General features: G+C 41.8%; 2 protein-coding genes across 2 annotated transcripts in view; both read left to right on the top strand.

Moving 5' to 3' along the window:
• The first annotated feature begins 5,111 nt into the window (after positions 1-5,111).
• On the top strand, positions 5,112-10,337 carry LOC110214391 (uncharacterized). The gene is made up of 3 exons (XM_020995297.2): positions 5,112-5,232; positions 5,839-5,952; positions 8,260-10,337. The coding sequence occupies exons 1-3, from the start codon at positions 5,199-5,201 to the stop codon at positions 9,534-9,536; spliced, it is 1,425 nt and encodes a 474-aa protein (XP_020850956.2). The 5' UTR covers positions 5,112-5,198; the 3' UTR covers positions 9,537-10,337.
• An 82-nt stretch (positions 10,338-10,419) lies between these two features.
• LOC110214395 (uncharacterized) overlaps positions 10,420-26,093 on the top strand; it is a 66,483-nt gene continuing 50,809 nt past the window's right edge. The window contains 2 exon segments of the mRNA XM_078153825.1: positions 10,420-11,017; positions 17,964-19,183. Coding sequence (XP_078009951.1) covers positions 18,165-19,183 — 1,019 coding nt within the window. The 5' untranslated portion in view covers positions 10,420-11,017; positions 17,964-18,164.

Below are 26,093 nucleotides of genomic sequence, written 5' to 3'. Positions count from 1 at the left end.
CCAATTTTGTATCCCAAGTTAATTGTTTTCTTTTAATTAATTAGTCTTGTTTGATTAGTTGTTGTTAATACAGAAAAATCTGTCTCACTCTATTCAGGGTGGGGACTGACTGGGGAGTCCACTGACCCATTTATTATATCTGTTTGCTAATGAATCATATAACTCAGATTGTTTCCTCAGAAGACAGGGCCTGTGAGACAGACATAAGGAGAGAGTTCACTCCAGGCATGTGGGGTGGGTAGTGCGAAGGCAGAGATAGAAGATGGAGTTTCATAAGTGGGAAACAGAAGGCTAGTTTAGCTGAGTGAAAAAGTGCAGATAAAGAAGAGTCTGAAGATGTTGGAGAGAGAGTTTGGGACCAGGGCGTGAAGAGCTTTAAAGGGGGAAGGCAGCCCCAAGACGCATTGGTAGGGAAGCCTCAGACGAGGGCTAGCCTCACTCATGATTCTTATGTCTTCCCTCAGCTCTGCCTGCTCCCCAGGTGCCTGCCTTTCATCCCGAGGGAGTGAGCCCAGGAGACCAGGCAATGGCAGCTGTTTTCCCAATGACAGCCAGGGGTCAGGTGAGCTGCCCATTCTGATGAGACAGTTCATATAAATATCTCCTTAGTTCCCTGGGCCTTCCAGCTCAGATTTTTTCCTCCTCCCAAAGGTCTAGAGACCGTAAGAGTTAATTGGTAGAAGCCTAGTCTCTTCATATCCTAGGACCACCTCCTTTGTATAACTGTATCTATCCTCAGCCATATTAGTAAAAGAGTCCAGAGGTTCTTAACCTTGGCTCTATGAACTTGTTTTTAAAAAATAGTTTGATAACTCTATTTCACCGTAATTGGTTTCATTTGTAATGCTATGTATTTTATTTCATATATTTGATTGTTATTCTGAGAAGGGGTCTGTAGACCTCATCAGACTGTCAAAGGGATAGATGTCACTAAAAAAAAAGTTAAGACCCCCTGGTCTGGCCCTGCCCCAGGAGATCCCACACCTTTAACTCAAAGGCCTGGCAGTTTGGAGTCTTGAATTACACTGAAAGCCCCTGAAAGCCTCAGATTGGTATGAGGCTCCAGGATAACTCAGCTGTGGTTCCTCAGACCAAGCATCAGAATGACCATAAAAGGTCCACCTCCCCCATGGTCCATCTCCTTGAGCATAGTATTCCTTACAGGAACTCTAAAGGAATGAATGGAGTAGGGATTGGAGTCAGAGGGAGTTGTTTGCCTCTTGGACATCACCAAAAGATTAGGGAAATAGCAGAGACATCTTAGGTTTCTCTCAATATTCTGGGGTATGAGCTAGGAAATTCTCTAAAACCTTCTTGGGCCTAGTTATATATTCAGCCTCTTGACTCCTTCCAGGGTAAAGAAGTTTATAAGTTTATGCCCTCCGGAATGAAGGAGGAATTCTTGTTATTTTTCCCAAGTTTTCCTCTTTCAGCATTTGAGCTGTCCAGCTTTAGTTTCCAGGATTTGCTGAGCAAACCTGTCCCCAGTTCTTTGTGGTTTTTAGACTCTGATCATAGCTCTTCTTGTTCTTTATGGGAATCAGCAAGTCATCATCCCTTTAATGTTTGGGTTTATGTGGCCAGCCTTGGGAAGGCTGAGTGTTTTTTGCTGAGGCTCTCTACCTATTAGGCTGTAATGATTAGGTCAGCTAACTGCCTGACAGAGATGAGATTCTTCCCCAACACAGCACTTTGAAAATCATGAACATTCAATAAAAGTATAGCTCAACAAAGCAAATCTTTCTGCTAGCTTAATATTTTTATACAGTAATATTTATTGAAATAATAGTGATAGAAAATGGTTTCCTATGTGGGTTGGAGCTCAGAGCAGAGGTTCCTGTCTTGTGTCTTTGAGCTCTGGATACTTCTTATCCCAACCTCTAAAATATACCAGAGCTTGGATGAGGAGGTTCTAAGGCAGCTGGTCATGCCAGAGCATGTGTTCCCCACCCTCCGTTCTGGTATGAAGCAATTAATAGTGAAACTGGAATAAGCTTGTCTGCTCAGCTGCCAAATCTTATTAGTGGAAGGACAGCATGGTCTAGTGGAGGGGTGGGGAACCTGTGGCCTCCAGGCCACATGTGGCCCTCTAGGTCCTCAAGCCTGGCCCTTTGACTGAATCCAAACTTCACAAAACAAAAACACGGGCTTGCCAGAATGTATTTAGTAGAATATAAATTCCTTGAAGTTGGGACGATTTCATCTTGTCTTTGTATCCTCAGCAGAGAACACAGGGCCTTGTCGGCTTCATATTTTCCTATCTCCCTTAGTGCTGAGCACAATGTTTTGTACACAGTAGACACTTAATGAAACAGCCTTTCTGTTCATGCTCTCTCTTTTAAAAAATTTTTTTTTGGTAGCTCTTTTTCAATACAATTGATTTCCTTTGTAATCCTGTGTATTTTATTTTATGCATTTAAATATATTATTCTGAGGAGTCCATGGCCTTCACCAGACTGCCAAAAGGGTTCAAGGCACAGACAAAAATTAAGAATGCCTGCTCTAAGTCAAGAAAAATTGGGAAGGAACTCATGAAAGCTCTTAGCATAAGGTCACTCTCCATGTAAATCAAGGTAAAAATGAGTACCAGATTTTATAGCAAGCAAAGGAGAGATCATAATCGAATCTTGGAAATCTTTGCTGAATATGAGAAAAAGATAGGTCAGATTCAACAGTCTGAAACAGTGAAAGTAAGAATTGAGGGAATTATTCTCTCCAGTCTTCTGACAGAATACATATTAAAGCTTTCTAAGGATATAGCCACCTTCTTTTTGACTGAGAAAGGAGTTTGGAGGTGTGGAGCTAGAGATAAGGCATTTGCCACATTCCATGCTGTTTCTCCTCTTTCTGACCTTTTCCTTGGACTTTCAAAAATTACACACAACATTTTGATATATAGTTTTCAAGTTTCTTGAATCCACAAACTCTTTAACTGCCTAATCAGAGGTGTACATGAGGCCTTTATTTGTGTCATTGACCTCCTTGGGCTGCAGGCATACTGGTGGAATCTGATTAGAAATATGAACAATTCAGTCACTGTGTTTGCATAATTCCAGATTGATTTCAGAATAGTTATACCAATTCATAGTGCCACTAGCAGTGCATTAGTATGCCTGTCTTTCTACAACTTTTCACAATGTTATCTTGGAGAATACGGCCTTGTTTGCATTGCTTTTATTCTCATTGACCATGTTGGTTTAATTCAGATGCCAGTCCTCAACTTGTCCATTCAGGCTCCTTACTCCACTGAATTATTATTCAAAGTATGATTTTTTGTTATCTTTCAGAATGGAGTAATGTGCTAAGAAAGAGGCATTTTTTTCTTTTCAAAATGTTTTCAAACAAAATCTACGGTCTATCTAAATCTATAATTGTTTGACTACATGATCAGTCTCTCCAGGGTGCCATGTTTGTATCACAGTGTTTAGTGAGAATCTTCTTGCTAGCGGTCTCTTCAGCTCCCATGGGGTCAGTTATCATCTGTACGCAGGTGCAGATCTATTTATCTAGTCCTAACCTCTCTCCTGACTTCTACTCTCCTATTTCCAGGTGCCTGTTGGGCATGTTGAACTGGATGTCCTATAGACACTCTCATTCTCACCTCCCACAGGTCTAATCTGTTGCCAAGTCCTGTCATTTTTAACCTTCACAGCATTTCTCATTTATATCTTCTTCTGTCCTCTGATGCAGCTGCCTCCCCAATGCAAGTCCTTATCGCTGCAGTCCTGGACCGTCCCGGTAGCCTTCTAGGTGTTGTCTGTCTCAAGTCTCCCCCCACACTAGTCTGTCCACTCAGCTACTAATGTAATCCTCCTAAAGTACAGGTCTGTACTTTCCATAAATGTCTAGCAGTTCCCTTTTACATCAGGATCAAATGTAAAACCCTTTGTTTGGAATTTTAAGCCTTTAACAGCCCAGTCCCTTCCCACCTCTCTAGTCTTAAACTCTCCTCACTTCCACGTATTCTGCAGTCCAACAACACTGGCCTCGCTGTCCCTTGCACATGATACTTGTGCCTTTTCACTGTCTGTCCCCCATGCCTGCAGTGCCCTCATTCCTCCTCCATGCCTCCTGGCTCCTCTGGCTTCCTTCAGTCTCCGCTCAATTCCTCCCTTCCCTGTCCCCTCTCTAGGATTGCCTCCAGTTTACCCTGTATCCGTCTTGTTTGTTGTGGCAGTTACGTGTGCAGTAGAGTGCCTGGCCTGGAGTCAGGAAGACTCATCTTCATGAGTTCAAATGTGACCTCAGACACTTACTAGCTGTGTGACCCTGGGCAAGTCACTTAAGTAACCCTGTTTGCTTCAGTTTCCTTATCGTAAAATGAGCTGGAAAAGGAAATGGCAAACCACGCCATTATCTTTGCCAAGAAAACCCCAAATGGGGTCAGTAAGTGTTGGACATGACTGGAAAAAAAACCCGATTGAACAGTGATCTTGTTTGTATGTAGTTGTTTGCAAGTTGTCCATTAGGATGTAAATTTCTTGAGGGCAGGGAGTGTTTTTGCCTTTGTTTATATCCTCAGCACTTAGAACAGTGCTAGGCACATAGTATGGGCTTAATAAATGCTTGTTGATTGACTGAGAGAGCACCGGACTTGAAGTCAGGAAGACCTAGGTTCAAATCCTGTTCTCATTCACTTAACAAGCTGTATGGCCCTCGTCAAAACTCTTCAGTTTCTCAGTTTCTTTCCCTGTAAAATGAGGGGATTGGAACTCTGAGGCCCTTTCTAGCTCCAGATCTATGAAAACATAAATTAGACAGCTACATTACTGTCTCACTTGAATATCACTTTCTTGGGTTTTTTTCAGTTTATGTTGTTTTTATGACTTTTAAAAATATTTTTATAAATACAGGATACTTGATTCTTACTTAGCCATTCCTGGAAAAGCTAATAGTTTAGACTGTGTATTCAAATTCAGATACTTGGTGGTACCTACCGAAATTCTCAGCATAGTACCTAGTGAGAATGAAGCACTAGCCTTGTAAATTGAAATCCATTTAGTGAAAGTAAATATCATTTATCAGCACACTGTTCTGCTTCCCCTTGTACTGTTCCTTTTCTGAGGTGGCCATTATTCTTGGAGCAACAGAATTTACTATTTCAGGAGTCTCTGACCTTCGAGGATGTGGCTGTGTATTTCACGAGGAAGGAATGGAAACATCTGGACTCTTGCCAGAAGGACCTCTATAGGAATGTGATGCTGGAGAATTATGGGAATATGACATTGCTGAGTAAGGACTTGCTTCAAAATCTTCCTTCTTCCCCCAAAGGCCTTCTGCCCTCCTCTTGGGTTATATTTCTGGGATTTCTGAAGTGCTTTGATGAGCTGTGCTACATGGATAAGCGCTTCCTCATCTCCTTTGGACCCATAGATAAGTGATTCCTGTTCTGTGTCCACAGGTGACTGATCTGATCCCAGCAAAGAGATAAAATGGACAGTTTCCTTAGGTCTCTCAAAGGCAGCCCTTTCCCCATTCCCTGAGTTTCCTATAGGAGATTGCACCATGTTCCGTGTAGATAGTCCTAAGTTTTCAGTGCTAATGGCCCTTTTAATGGGAATTTTTTTTTTCTTCTGTGAGGTCCTTTGAAGGAGGGACCAGATAATAGCATCTAAGTTCCTGGACTCTTTTACTTTGGTACTTTAGCTCCTATTTATCTCTCTGCAAGATGTTCCCTTCAGAGCCCTACCCATTCCCATCTACCTTCCATCTAGCCTCTCTGGATATTCCTTACCTTCTTACGTACTTTCTACATATATAGCAGTCAACACTGAGGCCTAAGGTAGCTTTGAATTCTCAGAACAAACAATCATACCTTATTTCTTTGCCTACGAGCAGAATTCTCAGTCTCCAAACCTGAGCTGATCTCCCAGCTGGAGCGAGGGGAAGAACCATGGGTTCTGGATCTACAAGGGACTGAGGACCAAGACACCCCAAAAGGCTTTAACTCAGGTGAGGGAGAGGATAGGTACTGGGACCTATAGTATCCACATTGTCCCTAAAAATTCTCTACCTTGGGCAGAGGACTTTGCTGTGGAAGGGGGCTTTCAATGAGAACACGGGTCAACTGCACTGAAGTAGCTTTGGATATTATGTTTGAGGCAGCAGAAAGTACACAGGCATGAAGGAAAGAATGAGGGAAATGAGAGTGTCCAGGGGAACCTAGGATAGGGCTAGGAGTCAGAGTCAAGATCTTGGGCAATGAAAAGCTACTACAGATATCTGTAAGGAAGGAACAGATTAAAGCCAGCCATAACTGGGCAAGGGTGATTCCAGAAATCATGGCAGACGCAGCTGGTAAGGAAGGTGTATGATCCCATGAAACAGCTCATAATAATTCAGAAAGATGATACACACAGTGATTTGATATTTCTTGAGAGACATATGAGTTTTCGTAATTATTGCTGGAAGAAGTGCCAGAGGGAAAGGGGTAGATAAGAGTGATGTCTTTGAGAGAGTAGACCCAATTCAGTAACTCATGCACTGAACAAAGTAGCTGTTCAGAAGTTGATGGGTATAAAGGACAGTGTGGAAGGATAATAAACAGGTATATCATTGCCATTTTAAATATAAGCTGATGGGGGCAGCTAGGTGGCACAGTAGATAGAGCTCTGGCATTGGAGTCAGGAGGACCTGAGTTCAAATCTGGCCTCAGATACTTGACACTTACTAGCTGTGTGACGCTGGGCAAGTCACTTAACCCCAAATACCTCACCCCCCCCCAAAAAAATGAGCTGATGGTGAAGGGTATGTCTTAGACAGAGATAAACAAACTGATCTCTGGAGTATTTGCTAGATGTGGAGAGACAGTACTTATAACAGTAACTCATGTTTACATAGCCCTTTAAGAATTACAGAGTTCTTTCTTCATAATACTCCTGTAAGGAGAGGTAGGGAGAGGTTATTATCTCCATTTAATGGATGAGGAAATTGAGGCTCAGAGAGGCTGACTTTCAGAGAGTTGCAGCTAGGATGTAGCAGAGCTAAAATTTGAACTCAGGTCTTACAAGTTCATGTCAGGGCTCTTTCCATTCCACCACAGTGCTACATTCATCTCAGCAGAAGTGAATAACATTTTGTGGGCTTATGATTTGTAGTGAAAAGAGTAAGTAAGGGACTGAGATTAGGGAATTTTGGGTGTGTGGAGGGTGTTGCCCTGAAAGGCTCATCATTAGAGAAAAGGCCATTGGATTTGGAGTCAGAGGGCCTGGATTTGAATCCTGATTCTGCTATGTGAACTTAGACAAATCCCTTCACCTCTCTGGTCTCAGTTTTCTCATCTATAAAATAGGGGGATTGGATTGGAGCCTGAGTGGGGAACCTCGAGGTGGTAAGTGTGGCTCTTTGACTGCATTCAGACTTCACAGAACAAATCCAGAGGCCAGAAGAGGGACAGCAGATTTAAGCTTGATTTCTGGAAAAACTTCCCAACTATTAGAGTTCCCCAGAAGTAGAATGGGCTGCCTGAGGAGGCAAGTGGTTCTCTTCCACTGGAGATTTTTCAAGTGGAGGGTGTGTGACTGCTTGTCGGGGATGTCACAGGACAGGTTCTGGAATATGTTAGCATAGACAGCTTCTGAGCTCCTGTGCACCTCTGAGAATCTGTGATTCTGGAGTGGTTCTTAGAGATTGTGCCACAGAAAAGGTGCTTACATAGCTATTAGGAATATGTGGGAAGTGAGGGACTATCGTCTCTATGATTCTCCTCACATAAATTCTATTGGAATACTCCTTAATGTTCCCTAGGAATAGCCTAGTAATGTGAGTATGCTTAAGCCTGGCCTAGAGACATATGCTTTTCCTTGTCTTTGGGATCTCACCCCACGTGCCATTTTCATGAACTGCTTTGCCTTAAGCCGTTTTCTACCTACATAGCCACTCTTCTCACTACTTTCCTGAATCCCAGCCCTGTCCCACACATCCATTCTCCATCCCCATAGACACACAGCACTCTTTCTGTCTTCCACAGAGTTTCTATTTCTGTCCTTAGATCATTTTCATTCTTCTTTTTTCTCCTCATTTTCACTTTTTCTAGCACTATGTTCATTTGGTCAAACTTCTCACGCCCCTCATCTGACTCTCCATGTCATAGCTCACCTGGTTTTGGTGTGAGCTGCTCCTTTTTTAGTGGAGTAGAAATAATAATATTATTACTTGCTTGGTTATACCCCTCATTATTGGCTATTAAAGCCATCTAGTTAGGATTCATTTCAATGATAACGTTCTTATTAATTTTTCTCTTCTGTTTTAATATTTTAGATTCCAAAATAAAGACTGAGAACAAACAGTCTGATGAAAAAGAGGAAATTTTAGAAGATGAACAATTCCATGAGACAATCTTGGGAATTTTCCTAAGGGATATTCCTCAGGAACCTGATTTTGGAGAAGATTGGGAATCTAAGAGACTTCTGCAGAGACGGAGAAACCATGTAGAGATTTCAAAGAAATCCTTTTCCCAAGAGAGAGATTGGAAAGTGCTGATGACCCGCAAAAACCCTCCTATAGGAGAGCAGACTCAAGAATGTAAGGAATTTGGGAGAAATTTCCTTGTTATACAAAAAAGCAATACTGTAGGAGACAGAACCCATAGATGTGATACCTGTGGGAAAAGGTTTAAATACAATTCTGATCTTATCCAACATCAGAAAATTCATACTGGAGAAAAACCTTATGTGTGTGATAAATGTGGGAAAAACTTTGGTCGTAGCTCACAGCTCCTTCGACACCAGAGAACTCACACCGGAGAAAAACCTTATAAATGTAATAAATGTTCCAAAGGCTTCAGTAGGAACTCAAATCTTATTCAGCATCTAAGAATTCACACTGGAGAGAAACCCTATGAATGTAATGACTGTGGAAAAGGCTTCAATTGCAGCTCACATCTTGCCCAGCATCAGAGGATCCATACAGGAGAGAAACCTTTCAGATGTCATGAATGTGGGAAAGGCTTCAGTTCGAGCTCCCATCTTACCCAGCATCAAAGAATCCATACAGGTGAGAAACCCTATGGATGTGAGGAGTGTGGCAAAGCCTTCAGTCAGAGCTCACACCTTATTCTACACCAGAGAATTCATACTGGAGAGAAACCCTATGAATGTAGCGAATGTGGGAAAGGCTTCATTTGTAGTTCACATCTTGCTCAACATCAGAGAATTCATACTGGAGAAAAACCTTATGGTTGTGAAGAATGTGGTAAAACTTTTTGCTTGAATTCACGACTTACTCAACATCAAAGAATTCACAGTATTGAAGAGAAACTCTATAAATGTAATGAATGTGGCAAAGCCTTCAGTCAGAGTTCACACCTTATTCAGCATAAGAGAATCCATACAGGGGAGAAACTCTATGGGTGTGTTCAGTGTGGGAAAGCCTTCAGTCGAAGCTCAAACCTTATTCGGCACCAGATAACTCACACTGGACAGAAGTCCTATAAAGGTCAACACTGTGGAAAAACTTTTATTCAGGCCTCTCAACTTAAAACCTATCAGAGAGTTCACACAAAAAAATTCACAGTAGTAGAAAAAGTTGAGCCATGACTGAAAATATGTTGTGAGAGTTCACTCTACTCACTATGAAAGAAGCAGCATGGTGTGTGTGTGGGGGAGTGTTGGACTTGGAGGCAGATGAGACCCAAATTCAAGTCCCACCGGGGACAAGTGCTAGTTCTCTAACCATAGGAAAGTCACTTGACCTCTCCGGCCCACCTTCATCATCCTTCAAAAAATGGGGGCATTATTATCATTAGTACTTACTAAACAAGGTTTTTTGTGAGGATCCCATGAGATACGGTTATGTAAGGCACTTGGCAAACTTTAAATCACTCTAGAAATATCAGTTAACATTATTATTACAAGAGAATTAATAGATTCATGGAAACTGACTTATGGTACTTTAGAGGTCACCTTGTCAGCTCCCTCATTCAACACATAAAAGAAATATCATGAGTATAGTGAATACAGGCAAGCCCTCACTGATTATTTCAGCCTTTATTCAGTAACATTGTGATTGCAGCAGCAAGTAATCCAGGGAATATAATAAATGTGGGAAAAATTTAGTCAGCCTTGGCAAATCTACATACATTTAAATGCTTATTGTATTGAATTGAATCGAATCATAGCAATCTGGAGCTTTCAGAGTGGTAAAGGCCTTAATGTATAATTCAGTCCTGGCTAGTGAGTATCAAAGCCAGGAGTCTTCCTTGGGGTTGGGACTCAGTTCTTGATATCAAGTCCAGTGTTCTTTTCATACTCTGCAGTACCACCTCTCTTGGAGTAGTTCTTGTGTTGTTTTGAAAATTGAAACCAAAAATAATAAAATAAAATATTGTTATTTCAGGCTATCAGCCGGGACATAAAAATGACTGTTTGAAAGGCCTCTGTACATTGAAGATGTTCTTCATTGAAATGAGACTTCTACTGTTGTGTAATTTATCTGTGACCTGGGAATTTTATTTCTGATCTGCAGCAACTAGACACCAGGATGGGGAAGGGGCTGGGAACCATGTCACTCACATATGGAATGGTTGAAGGAGCTCAGAATGTTTAGCATGGAAAAAAGAAAGTATTTGATCATTTTTGAGTATGAGGGTTTTTTTAGGTGGAAGAGAAAATAGATTCTGTGTTGCTCCAGAGAGCATAGTAGGACCAGAGAAATGTTAGACAGATTTCAGCCCAATATAAGCTAGACCTGTCTAACCTGTAGAGTTGTTCAGTAGTGAAATTGTAATGAGTTCACTGTCACTGGAAGTGTTAAAGCTGAGGCTGGGTAAACAACCTTTCAAGGCTCCTACAGAAGAGATTCCCAAGTTGGACTAAGGTCCCTTCCAGCTTGGAAATTCAGTCAGTCACCTAGTCAGGTCAGCAAATCTTTATTAAGTGTCTGTTGTGTGCCAAACACTACACTGAGGTACTTTTTTTCACTGACACAGATTGTGACTCCACTGGATCGGAGGAATTAACAATGGTTGAAAAATTCTCTGTAATGATCAACCTAATGGTGATGATCTGTCCACCTGTAGGTAAGTTTATCTCCAAATAGCAGTTTGTCTCTGGGGCTTTAGTTAAAGTTTTCCCAGCTTGATAGGACATACCTGATCTTCACTGATACGGCCTTTGAGAATTCGGGATAAGGCATCTGAAGAGGATTTCAATATTCTCTCCAATACTATGTCCACTAATTACATAGTTTTGGTCATGTTAACTAAAAAACAGTATTACAAGTCCATGAGACATTGTGTTGCAACTAGATTTATTATAAGAGAAACAAACATGTGTTTGGAACCCAAAGCCAGAGCAAAGAGTTTACAATCCAAACAGAAGTTTGTATATTTATAACAGTATGACAAAAGGGGGAGGAGGTACCAGAAATCTCCAACTAAAGGGGAAGTGGCATGGGAAGAGGAAAGGTGCAGTGAAGGTAGGTAAAGGACAAAACCTCTCCTGAAGGGGAGGAGCAAGGTGAAGGCAAAAGCCACATTCTTTTCCCTTGGGAACTGCTAGACCATGAAAAGAGGGTCTGCTTATCTACAAGGGTCCTGGATGCACAAGTAGTCTCTCAGCCTAGTGCAGACTGACTGGCATATGCCGTGACTGCCAAAGACACACAGGGAGCCCAGCTTGAGGTGCAAATAACAAACTGCATCAGCTCAGGATGGGGGGGGGGGGGGCTTTGTCCTTAACACACTCAGGGCTTCCTGCAGTCCTCTGGGTTTAGTATTTTTGGAACATGCGGCAATTCCAAAAGACAAGTTCAGGGGACCCCTTAATGTTCCGTAACAGTGATGAGTTTCAGTTGACTACCTACCTCTCTGAGGAAGTTCCTGAAATTTGAAGTCTCTAATTGTAGAACAAGTGACTGTCTTCTCTTAAGGTAATGTTAGTCTTCTGTCAATGGGGAAGATTTTTGGGAAGACAGTACTTAATAAACCTAAAAATCACTTTCTACTGATAAAACTAGTGTTCAAGGTAAATTTGTATCAGTGGTTCTAGGATACTAAGAAGAGGGGACAAAATAACGCATAATCTCTTGGCCCCCATTTCTCCAAGATTGCCAGGAAAAGGGAAACCAGTGGCCCATCCAACTGTGGTTGCTGCAGGCATACTGTGTGCAACTTTTGGGAATGGAGGAACAAGCCTTTTCCACCAATTTCTCTGACGTGGAGCCCCTTCTTCTCCCATAGCTCCATCTTTCTCTTCTCCCCTTGAGCACAAGTTGTTAACTTGGAGCAAAAAATACTCATTTGAGGAGTCCCAGAAAAGAGGTCACCCTACCCCCCACCCCCTACACACAATCCCTCCAGCCACTAAAAGCTAAAGCCTTCACTATTTAAGCCCTCAAATCAGTTATCCACAGTCTTAGAGATTATCCACAGCATCTCAGCACTCACATCTGTCCACCAGTTGTTTGCTCACAGGGGAGAGATTGTGGGTTCAGTTCTGTACCAGTGTAGTCAAGTGAGTATTGTTACAAAGCAAGTCACATGAATTTTTTTATTTCCCAGTGCATATAAAAATATTAGTCTATTAAGTGTGCAATACTACTATGTCTAAAAAATGTATATGCCTTAATTTAAAATACTTTATTACTAAAGAAGATGCCAACCATCATCTGAGCCTTCAGCAAGTCCTAATCTATTTGCTGGTGGAGAGTCTTGCCTCAGTGTTGATGGCTGCTGACTGGTCAGGGTGGTGGTTGCTGAAGGTTGGGGTTGGCTGTTGGTAATTTCTTAAAATAAGGCAATGAAGATTTCGCCTTGGAGGAAATTAACTCCTTTCACTTGAACACTTAGAGGCCTATTGTAGGGTTATTAATTGTGTTTCAAGGAATTGGAAGGCCCAAGGAGAGGGAGAAAGACAAGAAATGGATGGTCAATGGAGCAGTCAGTACACATACAACATTTATCAATTAAGTTTGCCATCTTAAAGGCACAGTGGCAGCCCAAAACAATACAATAGTAACAGATAACAATAATAATGAAAAAGTTTGAAATATTGTGAGAATTACCTAAATGTGACACAGAGACACGATGCTTTAGGAAAAATGGTGCTGACAGACTTGCTAGTTGCAGGGTTGTCATAAACCTTCAATTTGTTAAAAAACAAAACAAAAACTTGCAGCATCTGCAAAGCATGATAAAATGAGGTATGCCCACGGTATTTCAAGGTTTTGCAAAGCACTTTCCATACTTTAACTCATCTGATCCTCACAACAACCCTGGGAGGTGTTTTGTTATTCAGCTGCCTTTCAGTTGTGTCAGGCTTTTCATGATCCCATTTGGGATTTTCTTGGCAAAGGTACTGCAGTGCTTTGCCATTTCCTCCTCTAGCTCATTTTACCAACAGGCAAATGGGGTTGGGTGACTTGACCTGTGTTACATAGCTGGTGTCTGAAGCTGTATTTGAACACTGGTCCTCCTTGCTCCAGGCCTGGCATTCTATCCACTGCGCCACCTACCTGCCAACCCTGGGCAGGGTTTTATTCACACGGGGGAAATGAAGCTCTGAGAGGTTAAGTGACTTGCCCAGGGCCACCCAGATATTGGGCCAAAATCCGAGCTGAGACTAACCTGTCTATATGCTGTCCCTTGTCCCGTGGCTACACTTCCTGGCTTGTTGGGGAGAGGGGCGGGGCTTCGGCGGTGACCCCTCCCCAGCAAGGGATCATGGAGATAAAGAAACTTCTGGTTGGCTTAAAGTGGCGCATGCGCACTGGGGTGGGGTGGGGCCGGTCAGCATCTAGGTCTTTACGGGGCTCCAGAGGGTGAGGGAGGATCCATTTCCGGCCCTAGATGGTCTGTCCCTCCCTTTCTCTCACCTCCTCTTCCTCCTTTCTTCCAGTGGTTCTTGGGGTCTGCCCCTCCCCCTGTGCAGCGCCCTGCCTGGACTGGGGGTGAGTTCAGTGTTGGGCTCTGCGAGGGGCGTGGAGGAGTGGGTGCCCGCCAGAGTCCCGCCCCTCCTGCACCCCAGATCCCAGAAACCCTGGTGGAATTTGAGGAACGGCAGGGTTGGGGGACCAAGGGGCGCTCAGAGCCCACCCTGACCTGGAGCCTTGACTTTCTCCGGGGGAAGGGACAGGGATTGGAGAAGGGTCTAGGCAGACCCTGGGAGAACCGCGTCCTCAAGTGTGGGATGTGAGGGGTGGGGTGCCCCTGACTTTGGAGAGGCTGCCCTAGACTAGGAGCCCCAAGAACTGGTTCTTCTCTCGTGTGTTTAGGGGCGATTAATTCCATTCCATTTTCAAGCCTCAATTCCTCCTCTGTAAAAGGGGATAACAACTAGATTACCCATCTTACAGGGTAGTTGTAAGCTCAGATGAGATGAAATGGCTAAAAGTATTACATATTGAGCCCTCCTTGTTACTCTTGTTAATCATAAATGTCTTTTCTCTTTTTTGACACCTAGTGCAGGGACCTTTATCAGCTCTCTTTTCTTTGTTTGTTTTTATTCTTTCCTTTTTGTTTCTCTGCTCATGGCTTATTGTTTTTTCTCAGGTTCCTCTGGTAACTAATGACAATCTTAAGGAGACAAAGCAAACAAACAAATGAATATGTACAAATAAGCCATATACAATATAAATAGGAAATAATTAAGAAAAGGAAGGCTCTAGAATTAAGAGGGTTTGGGAAAAGCTTCTGGTGGAAGGTGAGGTTTTAGTTAGGATTTAAAGGAAGTCAGGGAAGCAGTAGGTAGAGATGAAGAAGGAGAACATTTTAAGCCTGGGGGACCAGAGAAAATGTCCAGAGCCAGGATATGGAGCGTCTTGTTTGATGATCAGCAAGGAGGCGAGTGTCACTAGATCAAAGAGTACATGAGAGTAAAGTTCAAGAAGACTAGAAAGGTGTGTATATATGTGGGAGTAGGGGAGGGGGATATGGCACTCTGTTATGAATGGCTTTGAATGTGAAACAGGATTTTCTATATGAATCTGAAGGAATAGGGAGCCCCTGGAGTTTATTGAGTAGGAGAATGACATAGTCTGACCTGTACCTTAGGAAAATTGCTTTGGTAGCTGCATGGAGGATGGACAGGAGGGGGGAGTGGCTTGAGGCAGGAAGATCTACCAGGACTGCATGATGGTGGTTGAAGTGTGGAGAACAGAAAGAGGCATATTTAAGAGGTATTATAAAAGTGAAATTAACAAACTCAGCAACAAGTTGGATATGGACGTGTTGAATTTAAGATGTCTGCATCCAGTTCAAGATGACTCAAAGGCAATTGGAAATGCAAGATTAGAGGTCAGTGGAGGGGTCAGGGTAGATAGGTAGATTTGAGAATCATTAACATTGAGATGGTAATTAAATTCATTGTTGCTGATGAGCTCACCAAATGAAGCAGTTTAGATGAATAAAAGGAGAGGGACTAGAACAGAACCCTGTGGAACACCTGAGGGTTAGAGGGCATCATCTGTTTGAGGGCTTAGCCAAGAAGACCAAGAAGGAACAGTTAGATAGGTAGGAGGATAATCGGGAGAGATCAGTGACCTGAAAACCAAGAGAAGAGAGTATCAAGGAAGAGAGGGTGATCAACAGTGTGGAAGACTTTAAAGAGGTTGAGAAGAATGAGGATGGAGAAGAAGCCATTGGATTTGGCAATTATGGGATCATTGAGGTGATAGAATGGGGATGACAGAGAAGGAAGTTTGTTGAAGGAGATGGGAAGGAATGGAATTGTGTTAAGTACATAGATTAGCTTTAGTAAGGTGTAAAGCAACCTTATGTAAGATGGAGTACTGGAGGAGAAGGTGACAGAAGGTATATGAGAAAGAAAGGAGAAGGGTGAGGTCACTGTGAAGGGCCTCAATTTTTTTTCTGCAAAATATGAGGCAAAGTTCTCAGCTGAAGGAGTGAGGGGAGAGGGTGCCAAGGGAGATTTGAGAAGGGAGGAAAAGGTTTGGAGGAGCTGCTGTGAGAGAATGGGAAAGAGAGTTGATGCAAGAGGTTTTAGTAGGATTGCCTAGCAGCAGTCAGGATCCAGTTGAGGTTGTGTAATAAAAATTTGTAGTGGACTCACAGTCAGAACAGTGGTGTGATTTTCTCCATCTTTATTTAGCAGTATTTGTGTAGGACTGAAGGCTGAATAAAAATGAATATCAGGAACAAAATTTACTATGTATCAGGTGAATCCAAAAAAAAGAAAGGCTACAATCACACCATCAGACAAAGCAAAAACAAATATACTTAGCTTCTTTTTTTTTGTCATGATTTTTGGGTAGTCCAAGTGCTTACTGTTCCCCATGACCCCTCCTTACCTTGGACTGACACCTCAGTCAGCTCTGGATCTGTGACCCAGAACTGGTTAGTGTATGACAGTGGCACTTGGCACTTATTCCTGCAGTTTGCACAGTGTCAGACTCCTCTGTGTGGTTCTAGAATATCTCGCCCCAATATATAGTTTCTTCTGCAATGAATTGCTCTGCCTGACTGTTCCTGGCTAGACCCTATCATGAATGTCCATAGAACTCTCTATCTCTTTTTGCTCACCTAGGCTGAAAAAACTACTTACCATGCTTTTTTTCTTTGATTTCCCAATTAGGACTCAGTCTGGCACATTTTCTAGATCTAAGTGGAGGAGTTGGGGAGGGATGGAGCTTGGGTGTATTTCATCCTGCCACTCTAACACCTTGTCTACAATTGACTTTTAATTTAAGTTCATGACTTTATATTTGTCTGTATTAAATATTAAATAGCTCCAAATTAAGATGTATAAATTGCTGTTTGAAAACGCTACCACTTGGCAAAGAATTGAAAATTGAGAGGATGCTCATCAATTGGGGAATGGCTGAGCAAGTTGTGGTATATGAATGTAATGGAATACTATTGTGCTATAAGAAATGATGAACAGGCTGACTTCGGAAAAACCTGGAAAGACTTATATGGTCTGATGCTGAGTGAAGTGAGCAGAACCAAGAGGACTTTGTACACAATAACAGCCACGTTATGCAATGACTAAGACTGTTAAACTGAACCCTTCTCAGCATTACAAGAATCTAAGACATCTCCAGAGGCCTCGGGATGGAAAATGCTGTCCACATCCAAAGAAAGAACTATGAAGTCGAATCGCTATCACTTATTTTTACCTTCTGTTGAGTTTTGTTTCATCTTTATGATGGTTCCTCCTATTGGTTTTTATTTTTACTTACAACTTCACTAATGTGAAAATATGTTTAATGGGTATGTAAATGTAAAGCTTATATCAGATTGTGCGCAGTCTTGGGGAGGGTGGGGGGGAGGAAGGGGGAGAAAAATTTTCAGCTCAAAAGCATATGGAAGTGATTGTTGATAAATCAAAATAAATTAAAAAAAAGAAAAGAAAAAAAAAAGAAAAAGCTACCACTGAAGAAACTCAGACTAGTCAAGGGAGTGGGAGTTGCCATTGAACAGATGGCTAGATCAATATGAGAACAAGGTTGTTCTGTCAATGAGCTCCTTTTGTGTAGAGAAGTCTCTTCAAGTCTTCTAGAAGTATCTAGTAGAGTTAGATTTAGATAGCTAAGAAAGAGAGAGTTCGTCTTTTCCCTACTCTTGAGGGCAGGGCATGGGGAGTCTACAGTGAGTGCTAAGTTTCAATCATGCTTAGCTACCTACCAAACCCCTACTATTACTATCTCCTTAATAGTTCCTTCCTAGCATCCTTCAAAACCCATCTCTGTCAAATTCTATCTTGCCTTCCCCACTTTCTGTTCCTCCTTATCTGTGCTTATCCCTATCTCTTCCCTTCTTATTCCTCTAGTCAAACTTCTCACTCAAATCAATTGACTATACTCATTTTGATTCTTTTATGGGTCTACTTCAGTCACTTCCTTCAGCATCCTTTATCCCCATGTTCATTCTCTGTCCAGGTTTTGAATGCAGATTTTCAGATTATGAACAAGGCTCATAGACATTAATTTGAATACTCTTGTGCCTATTATTGTGTTTACTTTCTCCTGCCACAGGAAACAAGTGATATTTTTGCTTACCGTTTCAGATTCTGTAATAAGAACTAAGAATAATCTGTCTTATGGGAAAACATGACATTTTGGAAGATCCAGGAATCACAAGAAGGGACAGTGGATGTTCCTTAGGACTTGTTTTAAAGAACGTTCTAAAATAAAAGTTGTTGGGGACCCTTTACAGCTGTGATTTTGAGACAGTTCTTTCTCAAGAGAGACTTTCAGGCCTTACAACCATGACCCACAAGAAAACCCTCGAAGAAAAAAAATGCCATGAATTTAATGAATTTGGGAAAAACATTAGTTTGAACTCAAACTTTGCCGCACACCAGACCAGAGGCAGAGCCCGTAAATGTAATATCTGTGAGAAAAGTTTCAAATATAATTCTGATCTTATTCAGCACCAGAAAATTCATACTGGAGAAAAACCTATATGTAATAAATGTGGGAAAAGCTTTGGTCGGAGCTCACAACTTAGTAGGCATCAGAGAACTCATACTGGAGAGAAACCTTATAAATGTAATCAGTGTTTGAAAGAATTTCGTAGGAACTCAAATCTTATTCAACATCAGAGAACTCACTCTGGAGAAAAGCCTTATGAATGCAATGAGTGTGGGAAAGGTTTTATTCACAGCTCACAACTTATACAACATCAAAGAATCCATACCAGAGAGAAACCATATGGATGTAATGAATGTGGGAAAGATTTCAACTCCAGTTCAAACCTTATTCAGCATCAGAGAATCCATACCGGAGAGAAACCCTATAGATGTAATGAATGTGGTAAAGCCTTTAGCCAGAGTTCACACCTTATTCTTCATCAGAGGACTCACACTGGAGAAAAGCCTTATGAATGTAATGAATGTGGGAAATGTTTTAACTGTAGCTCACATCTTGCTCAGCATCAGAGAATTCATACAGGAGGGAAACCCTATACATGTAATGAATGTGGTAAAGCCTTCTGTCTGAACTCACAGCTTATTCAACATCAGAGAACTCATGCTGTAGGAGAGAAACCTTATAAATGTAATGAATGTGGGAAAAGCTTCAGTCAGAGCTCACATCTTACTCACCATCAGAGAATCCATACAGGAGAGAAACTCTATGGATGTTTTGAATGTGGGAAGGCCTTTACTTGAAGCTCAAACCTTATTCGACATCAGACATCACACACTGATGAGAAACCGTATAAGTGTCAAGACTGTGGCAAAGCCTTTATTCAGAGCTCACAACTTAATAAGCATCAAAGAATTCACATTAGAGACTTGGCTAGAGAGAAAAACACATAAATTGAATTGATATGGTGGTGCTTTCAATTGAGGCTCGTGCTTAATTCAGTATGAGGAATTTCATATGAGAGAAATATTTTGAACTTATAAATATGGGAAACTGTCACATTAGATCAGTAAAACTTTATTTAGTATCAGAGTTTTTATGCCAGAGGTATAATACATTTGTAAGTAAAATAAAAATTCTAGAGAAGGTAATAAATTTGAAGAAATACTCTTTGAATAATATTGTGGGTATTCTTGAGGGGAGAGCCAGTATTTGTTTGGAATTTGTTGAAAACTAAGTGAATAAAATATAGTTACTCACTTCTGTCTGCTAGAACATGGAAATAACTTTGTTAAAGAGGAAGAATGAAAAGAACAGACTTGGGAGTCAAGAGACCTCAGTTTTAGTCCTCATTCCACCACTGGTTTTGTGACCTTAGGCAAATTGCTAAATGCCTGTATGACCTATTTTCTTCATAAATAAGATGAAAATATTAGATGAAATGATCTCTAAAATCCTTTCCAGCTCTAACACTCCATGGTACTCTCAAAATGGCCTTTGTTAAGATGGAATTTTCACATGTCAAGGAATTTAAGATTAGATGTTTTGATGAATATCATCACTTGTGGGCAGAGATAGTATCTTATCCATCACCTGCATAGGCATAGTACCTCCATAAAAGGTGCTAGATAAATATCTGTTTAATTCTCACTGTGATCTGGCCCAGACTTTTTTTTTAAACTATTGACAGAAGAAGTTATGGGGTCCCAATTGGTGAAAGCATAATACATAGTAAGAAGTGAAAGCCATAAACTTAAACTCTGTGAAAGGTAGAAGCCTGGACAAGGTGACCTGTTTAAAATCCCAATTCAGAAGCTGAGTCATAAGTTAGATACTATGACTGACACATGACCAGTACCCAGCCTTGAGTGCCTAGGCATTTACCCAACAGTGCTGGGTAAATGCCTGGATGTCTGAGAACCAAGTTCAATACTAAGTATAAACTAAAATATTAGCCAATATATTAACTAAGCAGAAAAGCCCAAAATACCCACCAATCTGCAGTGAAGCACCCTATGGCTCCTTCTCCCTTTGTCTCATTTCTATAATTACCATGGGGATTTTGGGGGTTCTTTGTGGGGATCCACTGAATCGTCTGGCTGTCACCCCAGATTGCCCCTGTTTGTAAGTAATCATAATGATTGATTAAACTCCTATAATCAGTCTGGAGCTCCTTGGTTTCTTCCTTTGGAATTGAACTTACCCGACAGTATGGGACAGGTACAGGGTTCCCCAGCCAGGGGAATTCCAGACCTTACAGAAGTCCACTAACCCTCTTGAGAAAAAGTGAGTCAGATATGTCACATAATTTCAACATTGCTCCTTTCTTCCAGGATTCTGGTTCTTTCTTTCTTCTTTCCTTCCTTCTTTTCTTTTTCTTTCTTTTCTTCCTTTCTTCCTCCCTCCTTTCCCCCTCCTTTCCTTCCTTCCTTCTTTTCTTTCTTTTTTTCCTTCCTCCCTCCTTTCCCCTCTCCTTTCCTTCCTTCCTTCCTTCCTTCCTTAGTAATGTTTTGGTTGGCTTGGTAATTTAGATAGTTGTTTTTTTGGTGGGAATGACTAGTAAGGATTAAGAATTGGTAATTGGCAATTGAGCAGGTCATGGTGTATTTCTTGGCTTCTCAATAAAATTCCCATGACAACACTAGTCCCGGTGTCTATATGATCATCCTTCATAGTTTAGCTCCTATAAGTTGGGTCTTCTACTCATAATTTGAAAATATCAGAGGAAATATATATTGATTATACTATGGTTTTTTTTATAGCCAGATCAACAAAGTTGATTTTTTGAGGGGCAGTACTTTTCTTTTTATTTGATTTTTTTTTCCTTTCCAGGGAAAACATGCATTTTAAAGTACCTGTGAAAACATAAATAAGTTTAGGTAGCTTTGTGAACTTGCTACTTTTTTTTAGAATGTTGGAATACTTATCACACCCATTGTAATGTGCATAAACAGCAAAATAGAGAGCAATACATTAAATTAGGACATTTATGGTTAAAAATACAGCAGCTTTTGAAAGATAATTTTATTAAATGTATTGCTACAGCAAAACAAGGCTATTTAATTATTGTGACATCTTTCATAACTGTCTTATTCTGCTCATCTCTGTAAGTTTTCAGGTGGACAAAGTGTTTACAAATAATCTGGAGCACTTTTTTTGTGTTTTAATCACAGTGAGAAATATGGAAAATAAGTTTCTATGACCTCAGTCCTACTTTTATGTTTGCATAATCAGATATATCTTAAAAGGTAACACTTCTAAAGAAAAAGTTTTTACAGACAAAACACTATTCATAAAATGAAGAATGTTCATTTTTATGCTTTTAGGGAATTAATTGAATGCTGAATCAATACATTACCAATAAAAAAAAAAAAGACTAGAATACCTGGATATACATTCTCAGATAATTCAGCATTTTAATGGCCACTGCAGATATCATGAGGGCTAGGTGGCTCAGTGGATAGAGTGCTAGGCCTGGAACCAGGAAGACTCCTCTTCCTGAATTCAGATTTGGCCTCATGTACTTACTAGCTTGTGACCCTGGGAAGTCACTTAACACTGTTTGCCTCAGTTTCCTCATCTGTAAAATGAGCTGGAGAAGGAAATGGCAAACCACTCCAGTATCTCTGCCAAGAAAACCCTAAATGGGGTCATGAAGAGTTGCACATGACTGAACAACAGATATCCTGTAGTTGACTCAAAGCTTTGTGCTTATGTGGACATTTTTAAAAAGTGTTTAATCAATGTATGAAAATTGCACCCCTCTCTCAATGTACATTCAGTATTCTTACATACCATAACATGGTGATATTGTTCTAGACTTGGAGTTCAGAAGATGTGGGTTCAGATCTTACCCCTGACACCTACTAGCCGATCACGGGCCAAAACACTAAACCTTTCTGACCTTCAGTTTCCTCCTTTGTTAATGAGAATAATCATCATATACTACCTACCTGATAGGATTGTTGTATGTAAAGTACCTTGTAAACCTTGACGGATTTTGTATACTGTGAACTATTATTGTAAAGGTACAAGTAATTGGAAGCCATTAAAGGTTTTTTTGTTTTTGTTTTTTGTTTTGTGGGAGGAAGGAAAGGGATGTGCTAAGGTGATGAATTAGGAAGATGATTCTGGCAATATGTGCAAGGTATATTGTATTCCCAAAGACCAACCAAGAGATTTTTTTAGCAACTGAAAGAGGAATGCTGGAATAGGGAGCACCTAAGTCAAACTAGGCAATGTGGAATGAAGATTTGCCAGGATGGGGGAAAAGAAGAGACACTGGTGACCACAGAAAGGGCAGCAGCTGCCAAGTAGGAAACAGTAGCTGTAACATCAGCCGCAGTTAAGAGGGAATATTGTAAGGGAAAGTTCAAGTGATCATTTTCCTCCACCTGAACACAATGAAAGGTAGTCCCTTCACCTACCAGGGGTGGAGAACCTTTGGCCTCAAGGCCACATGTGGCCTTCTAGGTCCTTGGGTGAGGCCTTTTGACTAAATCCAAATGGGAACATTTGTGGGAGCAGACATGCCCCGGGGGCTCCCCCTCTGTGGAGCCTGAGGAGGAGACCTTTGAGTCTGGCAGGCCTGATGGTTCAGGGCCCAGAGCATCAGAGGAAGAAGAGGTTGCAGTGGAGGAAGACCATTTCTGGGCCACCATGGAGCAGCTGGGGGCCACCCATATCCTGGGGGAGCAGTGTGAGTTGCGGGCCCTGTGGGCCCAGCTGCGGAGACAGTGCCCAGAGCTCCTGGGCAGCTTTGAGGAGGTCCTGGTACAGGTGTCCTCTTGCCTGGGGGAGGCAGTGCGGGCGAGGGAGACGGTGGAGCTGGCCCTGTGGAGGCGAGAGAGTGAGCATGAGAAGGAAGTTTGGTGTTTATATAAGGAAATGGAACAGCAGATCTGTGCGGAACGTGAGTGGCTGCAGAACCAGGACTCCTCCCGTCAAGACTGGGTCAGTCACATTCTGCAAGAATTGCAGAATCAGGACCAAGAGCTAGATCGGGCCAGCCAGCAGCAGAAAGAGGGACTTGAACAGAAGGTTGCAGGATGAGAGAGATGCCTTTGAGGCCAAGAAGCTGGTTAGTGGGTGGAGGAGGAAGATTCTAGCTCCTCCTGCCCGCCTCCCCCTGGGCACCTGCTCTAGCTGCTGTGGCTGTGGTTGGCCCCATCAGGTCTTTGATGCTGGAACCTGACTGAGGCAGGTCTCATCCCCCTTTTTTTTTTTTTTTGCTTTTTTTTTTTTTTAGTGAGGCAATTGGGGTTAAGTGACTTGCCCAGAGTCACACAGCTAGTAAGTGTCAAGTGTTTGGTCTGAGGCTGGATTTGAACTCAGGTCCTCCTGACTCCAAGGCCAGAACTCTATCCAATGCACCACCAAGTTTTACAGAACAAATCCTTTTATTAAGGGGATTTGTTCTGTGGAGTTTGGATTTAGTCAAAGGGCCACACTTGAGGCTGCCTCATGAGGTGTATTTCCCCTCCTTGGAGGGACTGGACTGCCACTTGTTAGCTGTGTTATAGTTGGGATTTCTTTCATATAGACTGGCTACTGAGGTCCCTTCCAGGTCTGAAATCCTGTGATTATATGCAGTATAGTACAAGTCTTTTTTTTTTAAGATCCCCCCATAGTGAATGTGGTACTAAAAATATAAGAATGCATGTGCTAATCAACTTTACTAGCCATCTATTTGCTTGGCAGTTGTATCTGCTCCCTGTGAGGCAATGTAGCTCTGGAATACTTTCAGAAAAACCAGCTTCATCCAGAATTACAGGGTAGGTCTGATTACTAACAGTATTTAGGGATAGTACTGTTTTATATTAAGACGGGCAAAGGGGGCTGGAGGCACCAACCTAGCATAAGCAGAGCTTAGATACTTCACGAATACAACAATGCTAAATAATCAGAACCTGTGTCCATTGATCCTGCATGTGTTTCGGTCTGAGAGGTTGAGACCCCTCAAAGACTGGAGTACAGGACAGGGTCGTCTGGAATGAATTCACAGACTCAAGCATTCATTAAGTCAAGTTGGCAAAAAGTTTATCGTTATGCTTTTCAGCGAGCAAGGATTCTTAAGGAAGAGATTGAGGATGGAGCTAGGGCTTATATGGAAAAGGACATGGGAAAGGAATGCCAGGGATACTGATTAGGTAATCTAAAGGTCTAGGTGTCTTTGGGAGCTGTGGATGGGAAAGTGTAGGGAGTATACCAGACAGGGAGGGAGATGTCAGAAGCATGGATCTTGGGAATCTGGCAGGAGGAAGAGTCCCCGGGCCAGCCAGAAACAAAAAACTCCTTGGGCCAGACCTCTCTGTTCTGATTAGAGAATGCTCTGCAACAAGGGAAAGTTTTCTTATAAGACAGGAACTTACTAAGGAATTGGGAGGCTTCAAGAGACATAATCTTAGGGCCAGGGCCTGAGCAGCCCAGCACTCTCTCACCCAGCTTTGGGTAGCTGCACCAGAGAGAGAGATAAGGGTCTTGCTGGAGCCCACTCATGAGTAATTGCTAGGCACAGTGTCCTTGGGCTTGGGAGAAATTGTCAGAGGCAGTATTAGAGAGAAATTGGGGTCCAAGTCCAAGCACAAGCACCTCATCACATCCATTTCAGTTGCATCTATCTACCTATCTTCCCTTTGGGAGAAGAGGCCAAGCCTGCCTAAACCATGACATTCTTTCCCTAGACAGATGAAATCCATAGCTGCACTACTTGTGCTCTTTCCAAGTAAGTTGTATCGGTTCTTTAAAAAGTTGCTCACTTATACAAACAAGAATAAAACCTTCCTAACATAGAGAATTTTAATAAAATCTAAAAGACAGGAAAGTATGCCTGGGGCATTAGTATAGTCATTATATTTGGTGTATTTCAGGAAGGATTCCTACCAGGAGTTTTTTCAAAGCTTCCATCATTGCTGGGACCTCCTTGGTCCCAGTCTGGTCCCAAGCAGATTGGAAGAATTTCTATCTTCTGTGTAGTCAGGGAGTGATGTTGCCCAGGGAGAAGTGTTGCATTAAATAGGCTAGTTCATCAGAGAAAGGGCTGAGTGGTATTCAGTCATCCAATTTTTGTCCACACTCTAGGTTGCATACGCATGCATCCTGGCCCTCCTTTTCCCATGGGAAAAGCAGCACAGCCCAAAGATTCTTGGGGCTACATCCAAATGCATAGTTATGTCCCTGGTCAACAGATTTCCACAAACTATTTTTACTAATGTATAAAATGGTTTTGCCTCTCTGTATTAGGAGATATTGAATCTTTATGGAGGTATCTCCTAGTCATACCTACTCCTTGATATCATGGTTATCGTATATATTGAGACTCAGCTCCCATCATTCTAGGGTCACACTTCAGAAAGCACAGGTGTAGCAGCTGTTTGTCATGTACTTTTCATTTCATAGCTGGCTACACTCCTTTGGATTCCGTCATGCCCCCAGCAAATCTCATCATCAGGAAACTCATCATCCTGCAAGATTTCATCAACTTTAGCACTCACCACGTCAACATCCTTAGTACCCTCTGCTCTTCTAATTGGAGGGCTTTCCAGAGGAACAAAGAGCTTTATTTGTAAAATATGTAGCATAGTGCCTGGCCCATAGTAGGTGCTACATAAATGCTTATTCTCTTTCTTTCCTCCCAAGGCCTCCATTTAGAGAGAGCTCTTACTCCAATCATCTCTTCATTTCCCACTTGGACTCTATCATGCCCTTTGTATGTTTCCATTAGATTGTAATCTCCTTGAGGGCAAGGACTGTCTTTTTCATATTTGTATTCCCAGCACTTAGCACAGTGCCTGGCACATAATAGGTGCTCAATAAGTGTTTATTGACAG

This window comes from Phascolarctos cinereus, unplaced genomic scaffold (assembly GCF_003287225.1).
Source record: "Phascolarctos cinereus isolate Bilbo 61053 unplaced genomic scaffold, phaCin_HiC Scaffold_4;HRSCAF=312, whole genome shotgun sequence".
In the NCBI taxonomy this organism is placed as follows: Eukaryota; Metazoa; Chordata; class Mammalia; order Diprotodontia; family Phascolarctidae; genus Phascolarctos; species Phascolarctos cinereus.
Note: the sequence above shows the minus strand (reverse complement) of the source record. Positions and strands in the feature narration are given on the sequence as shown.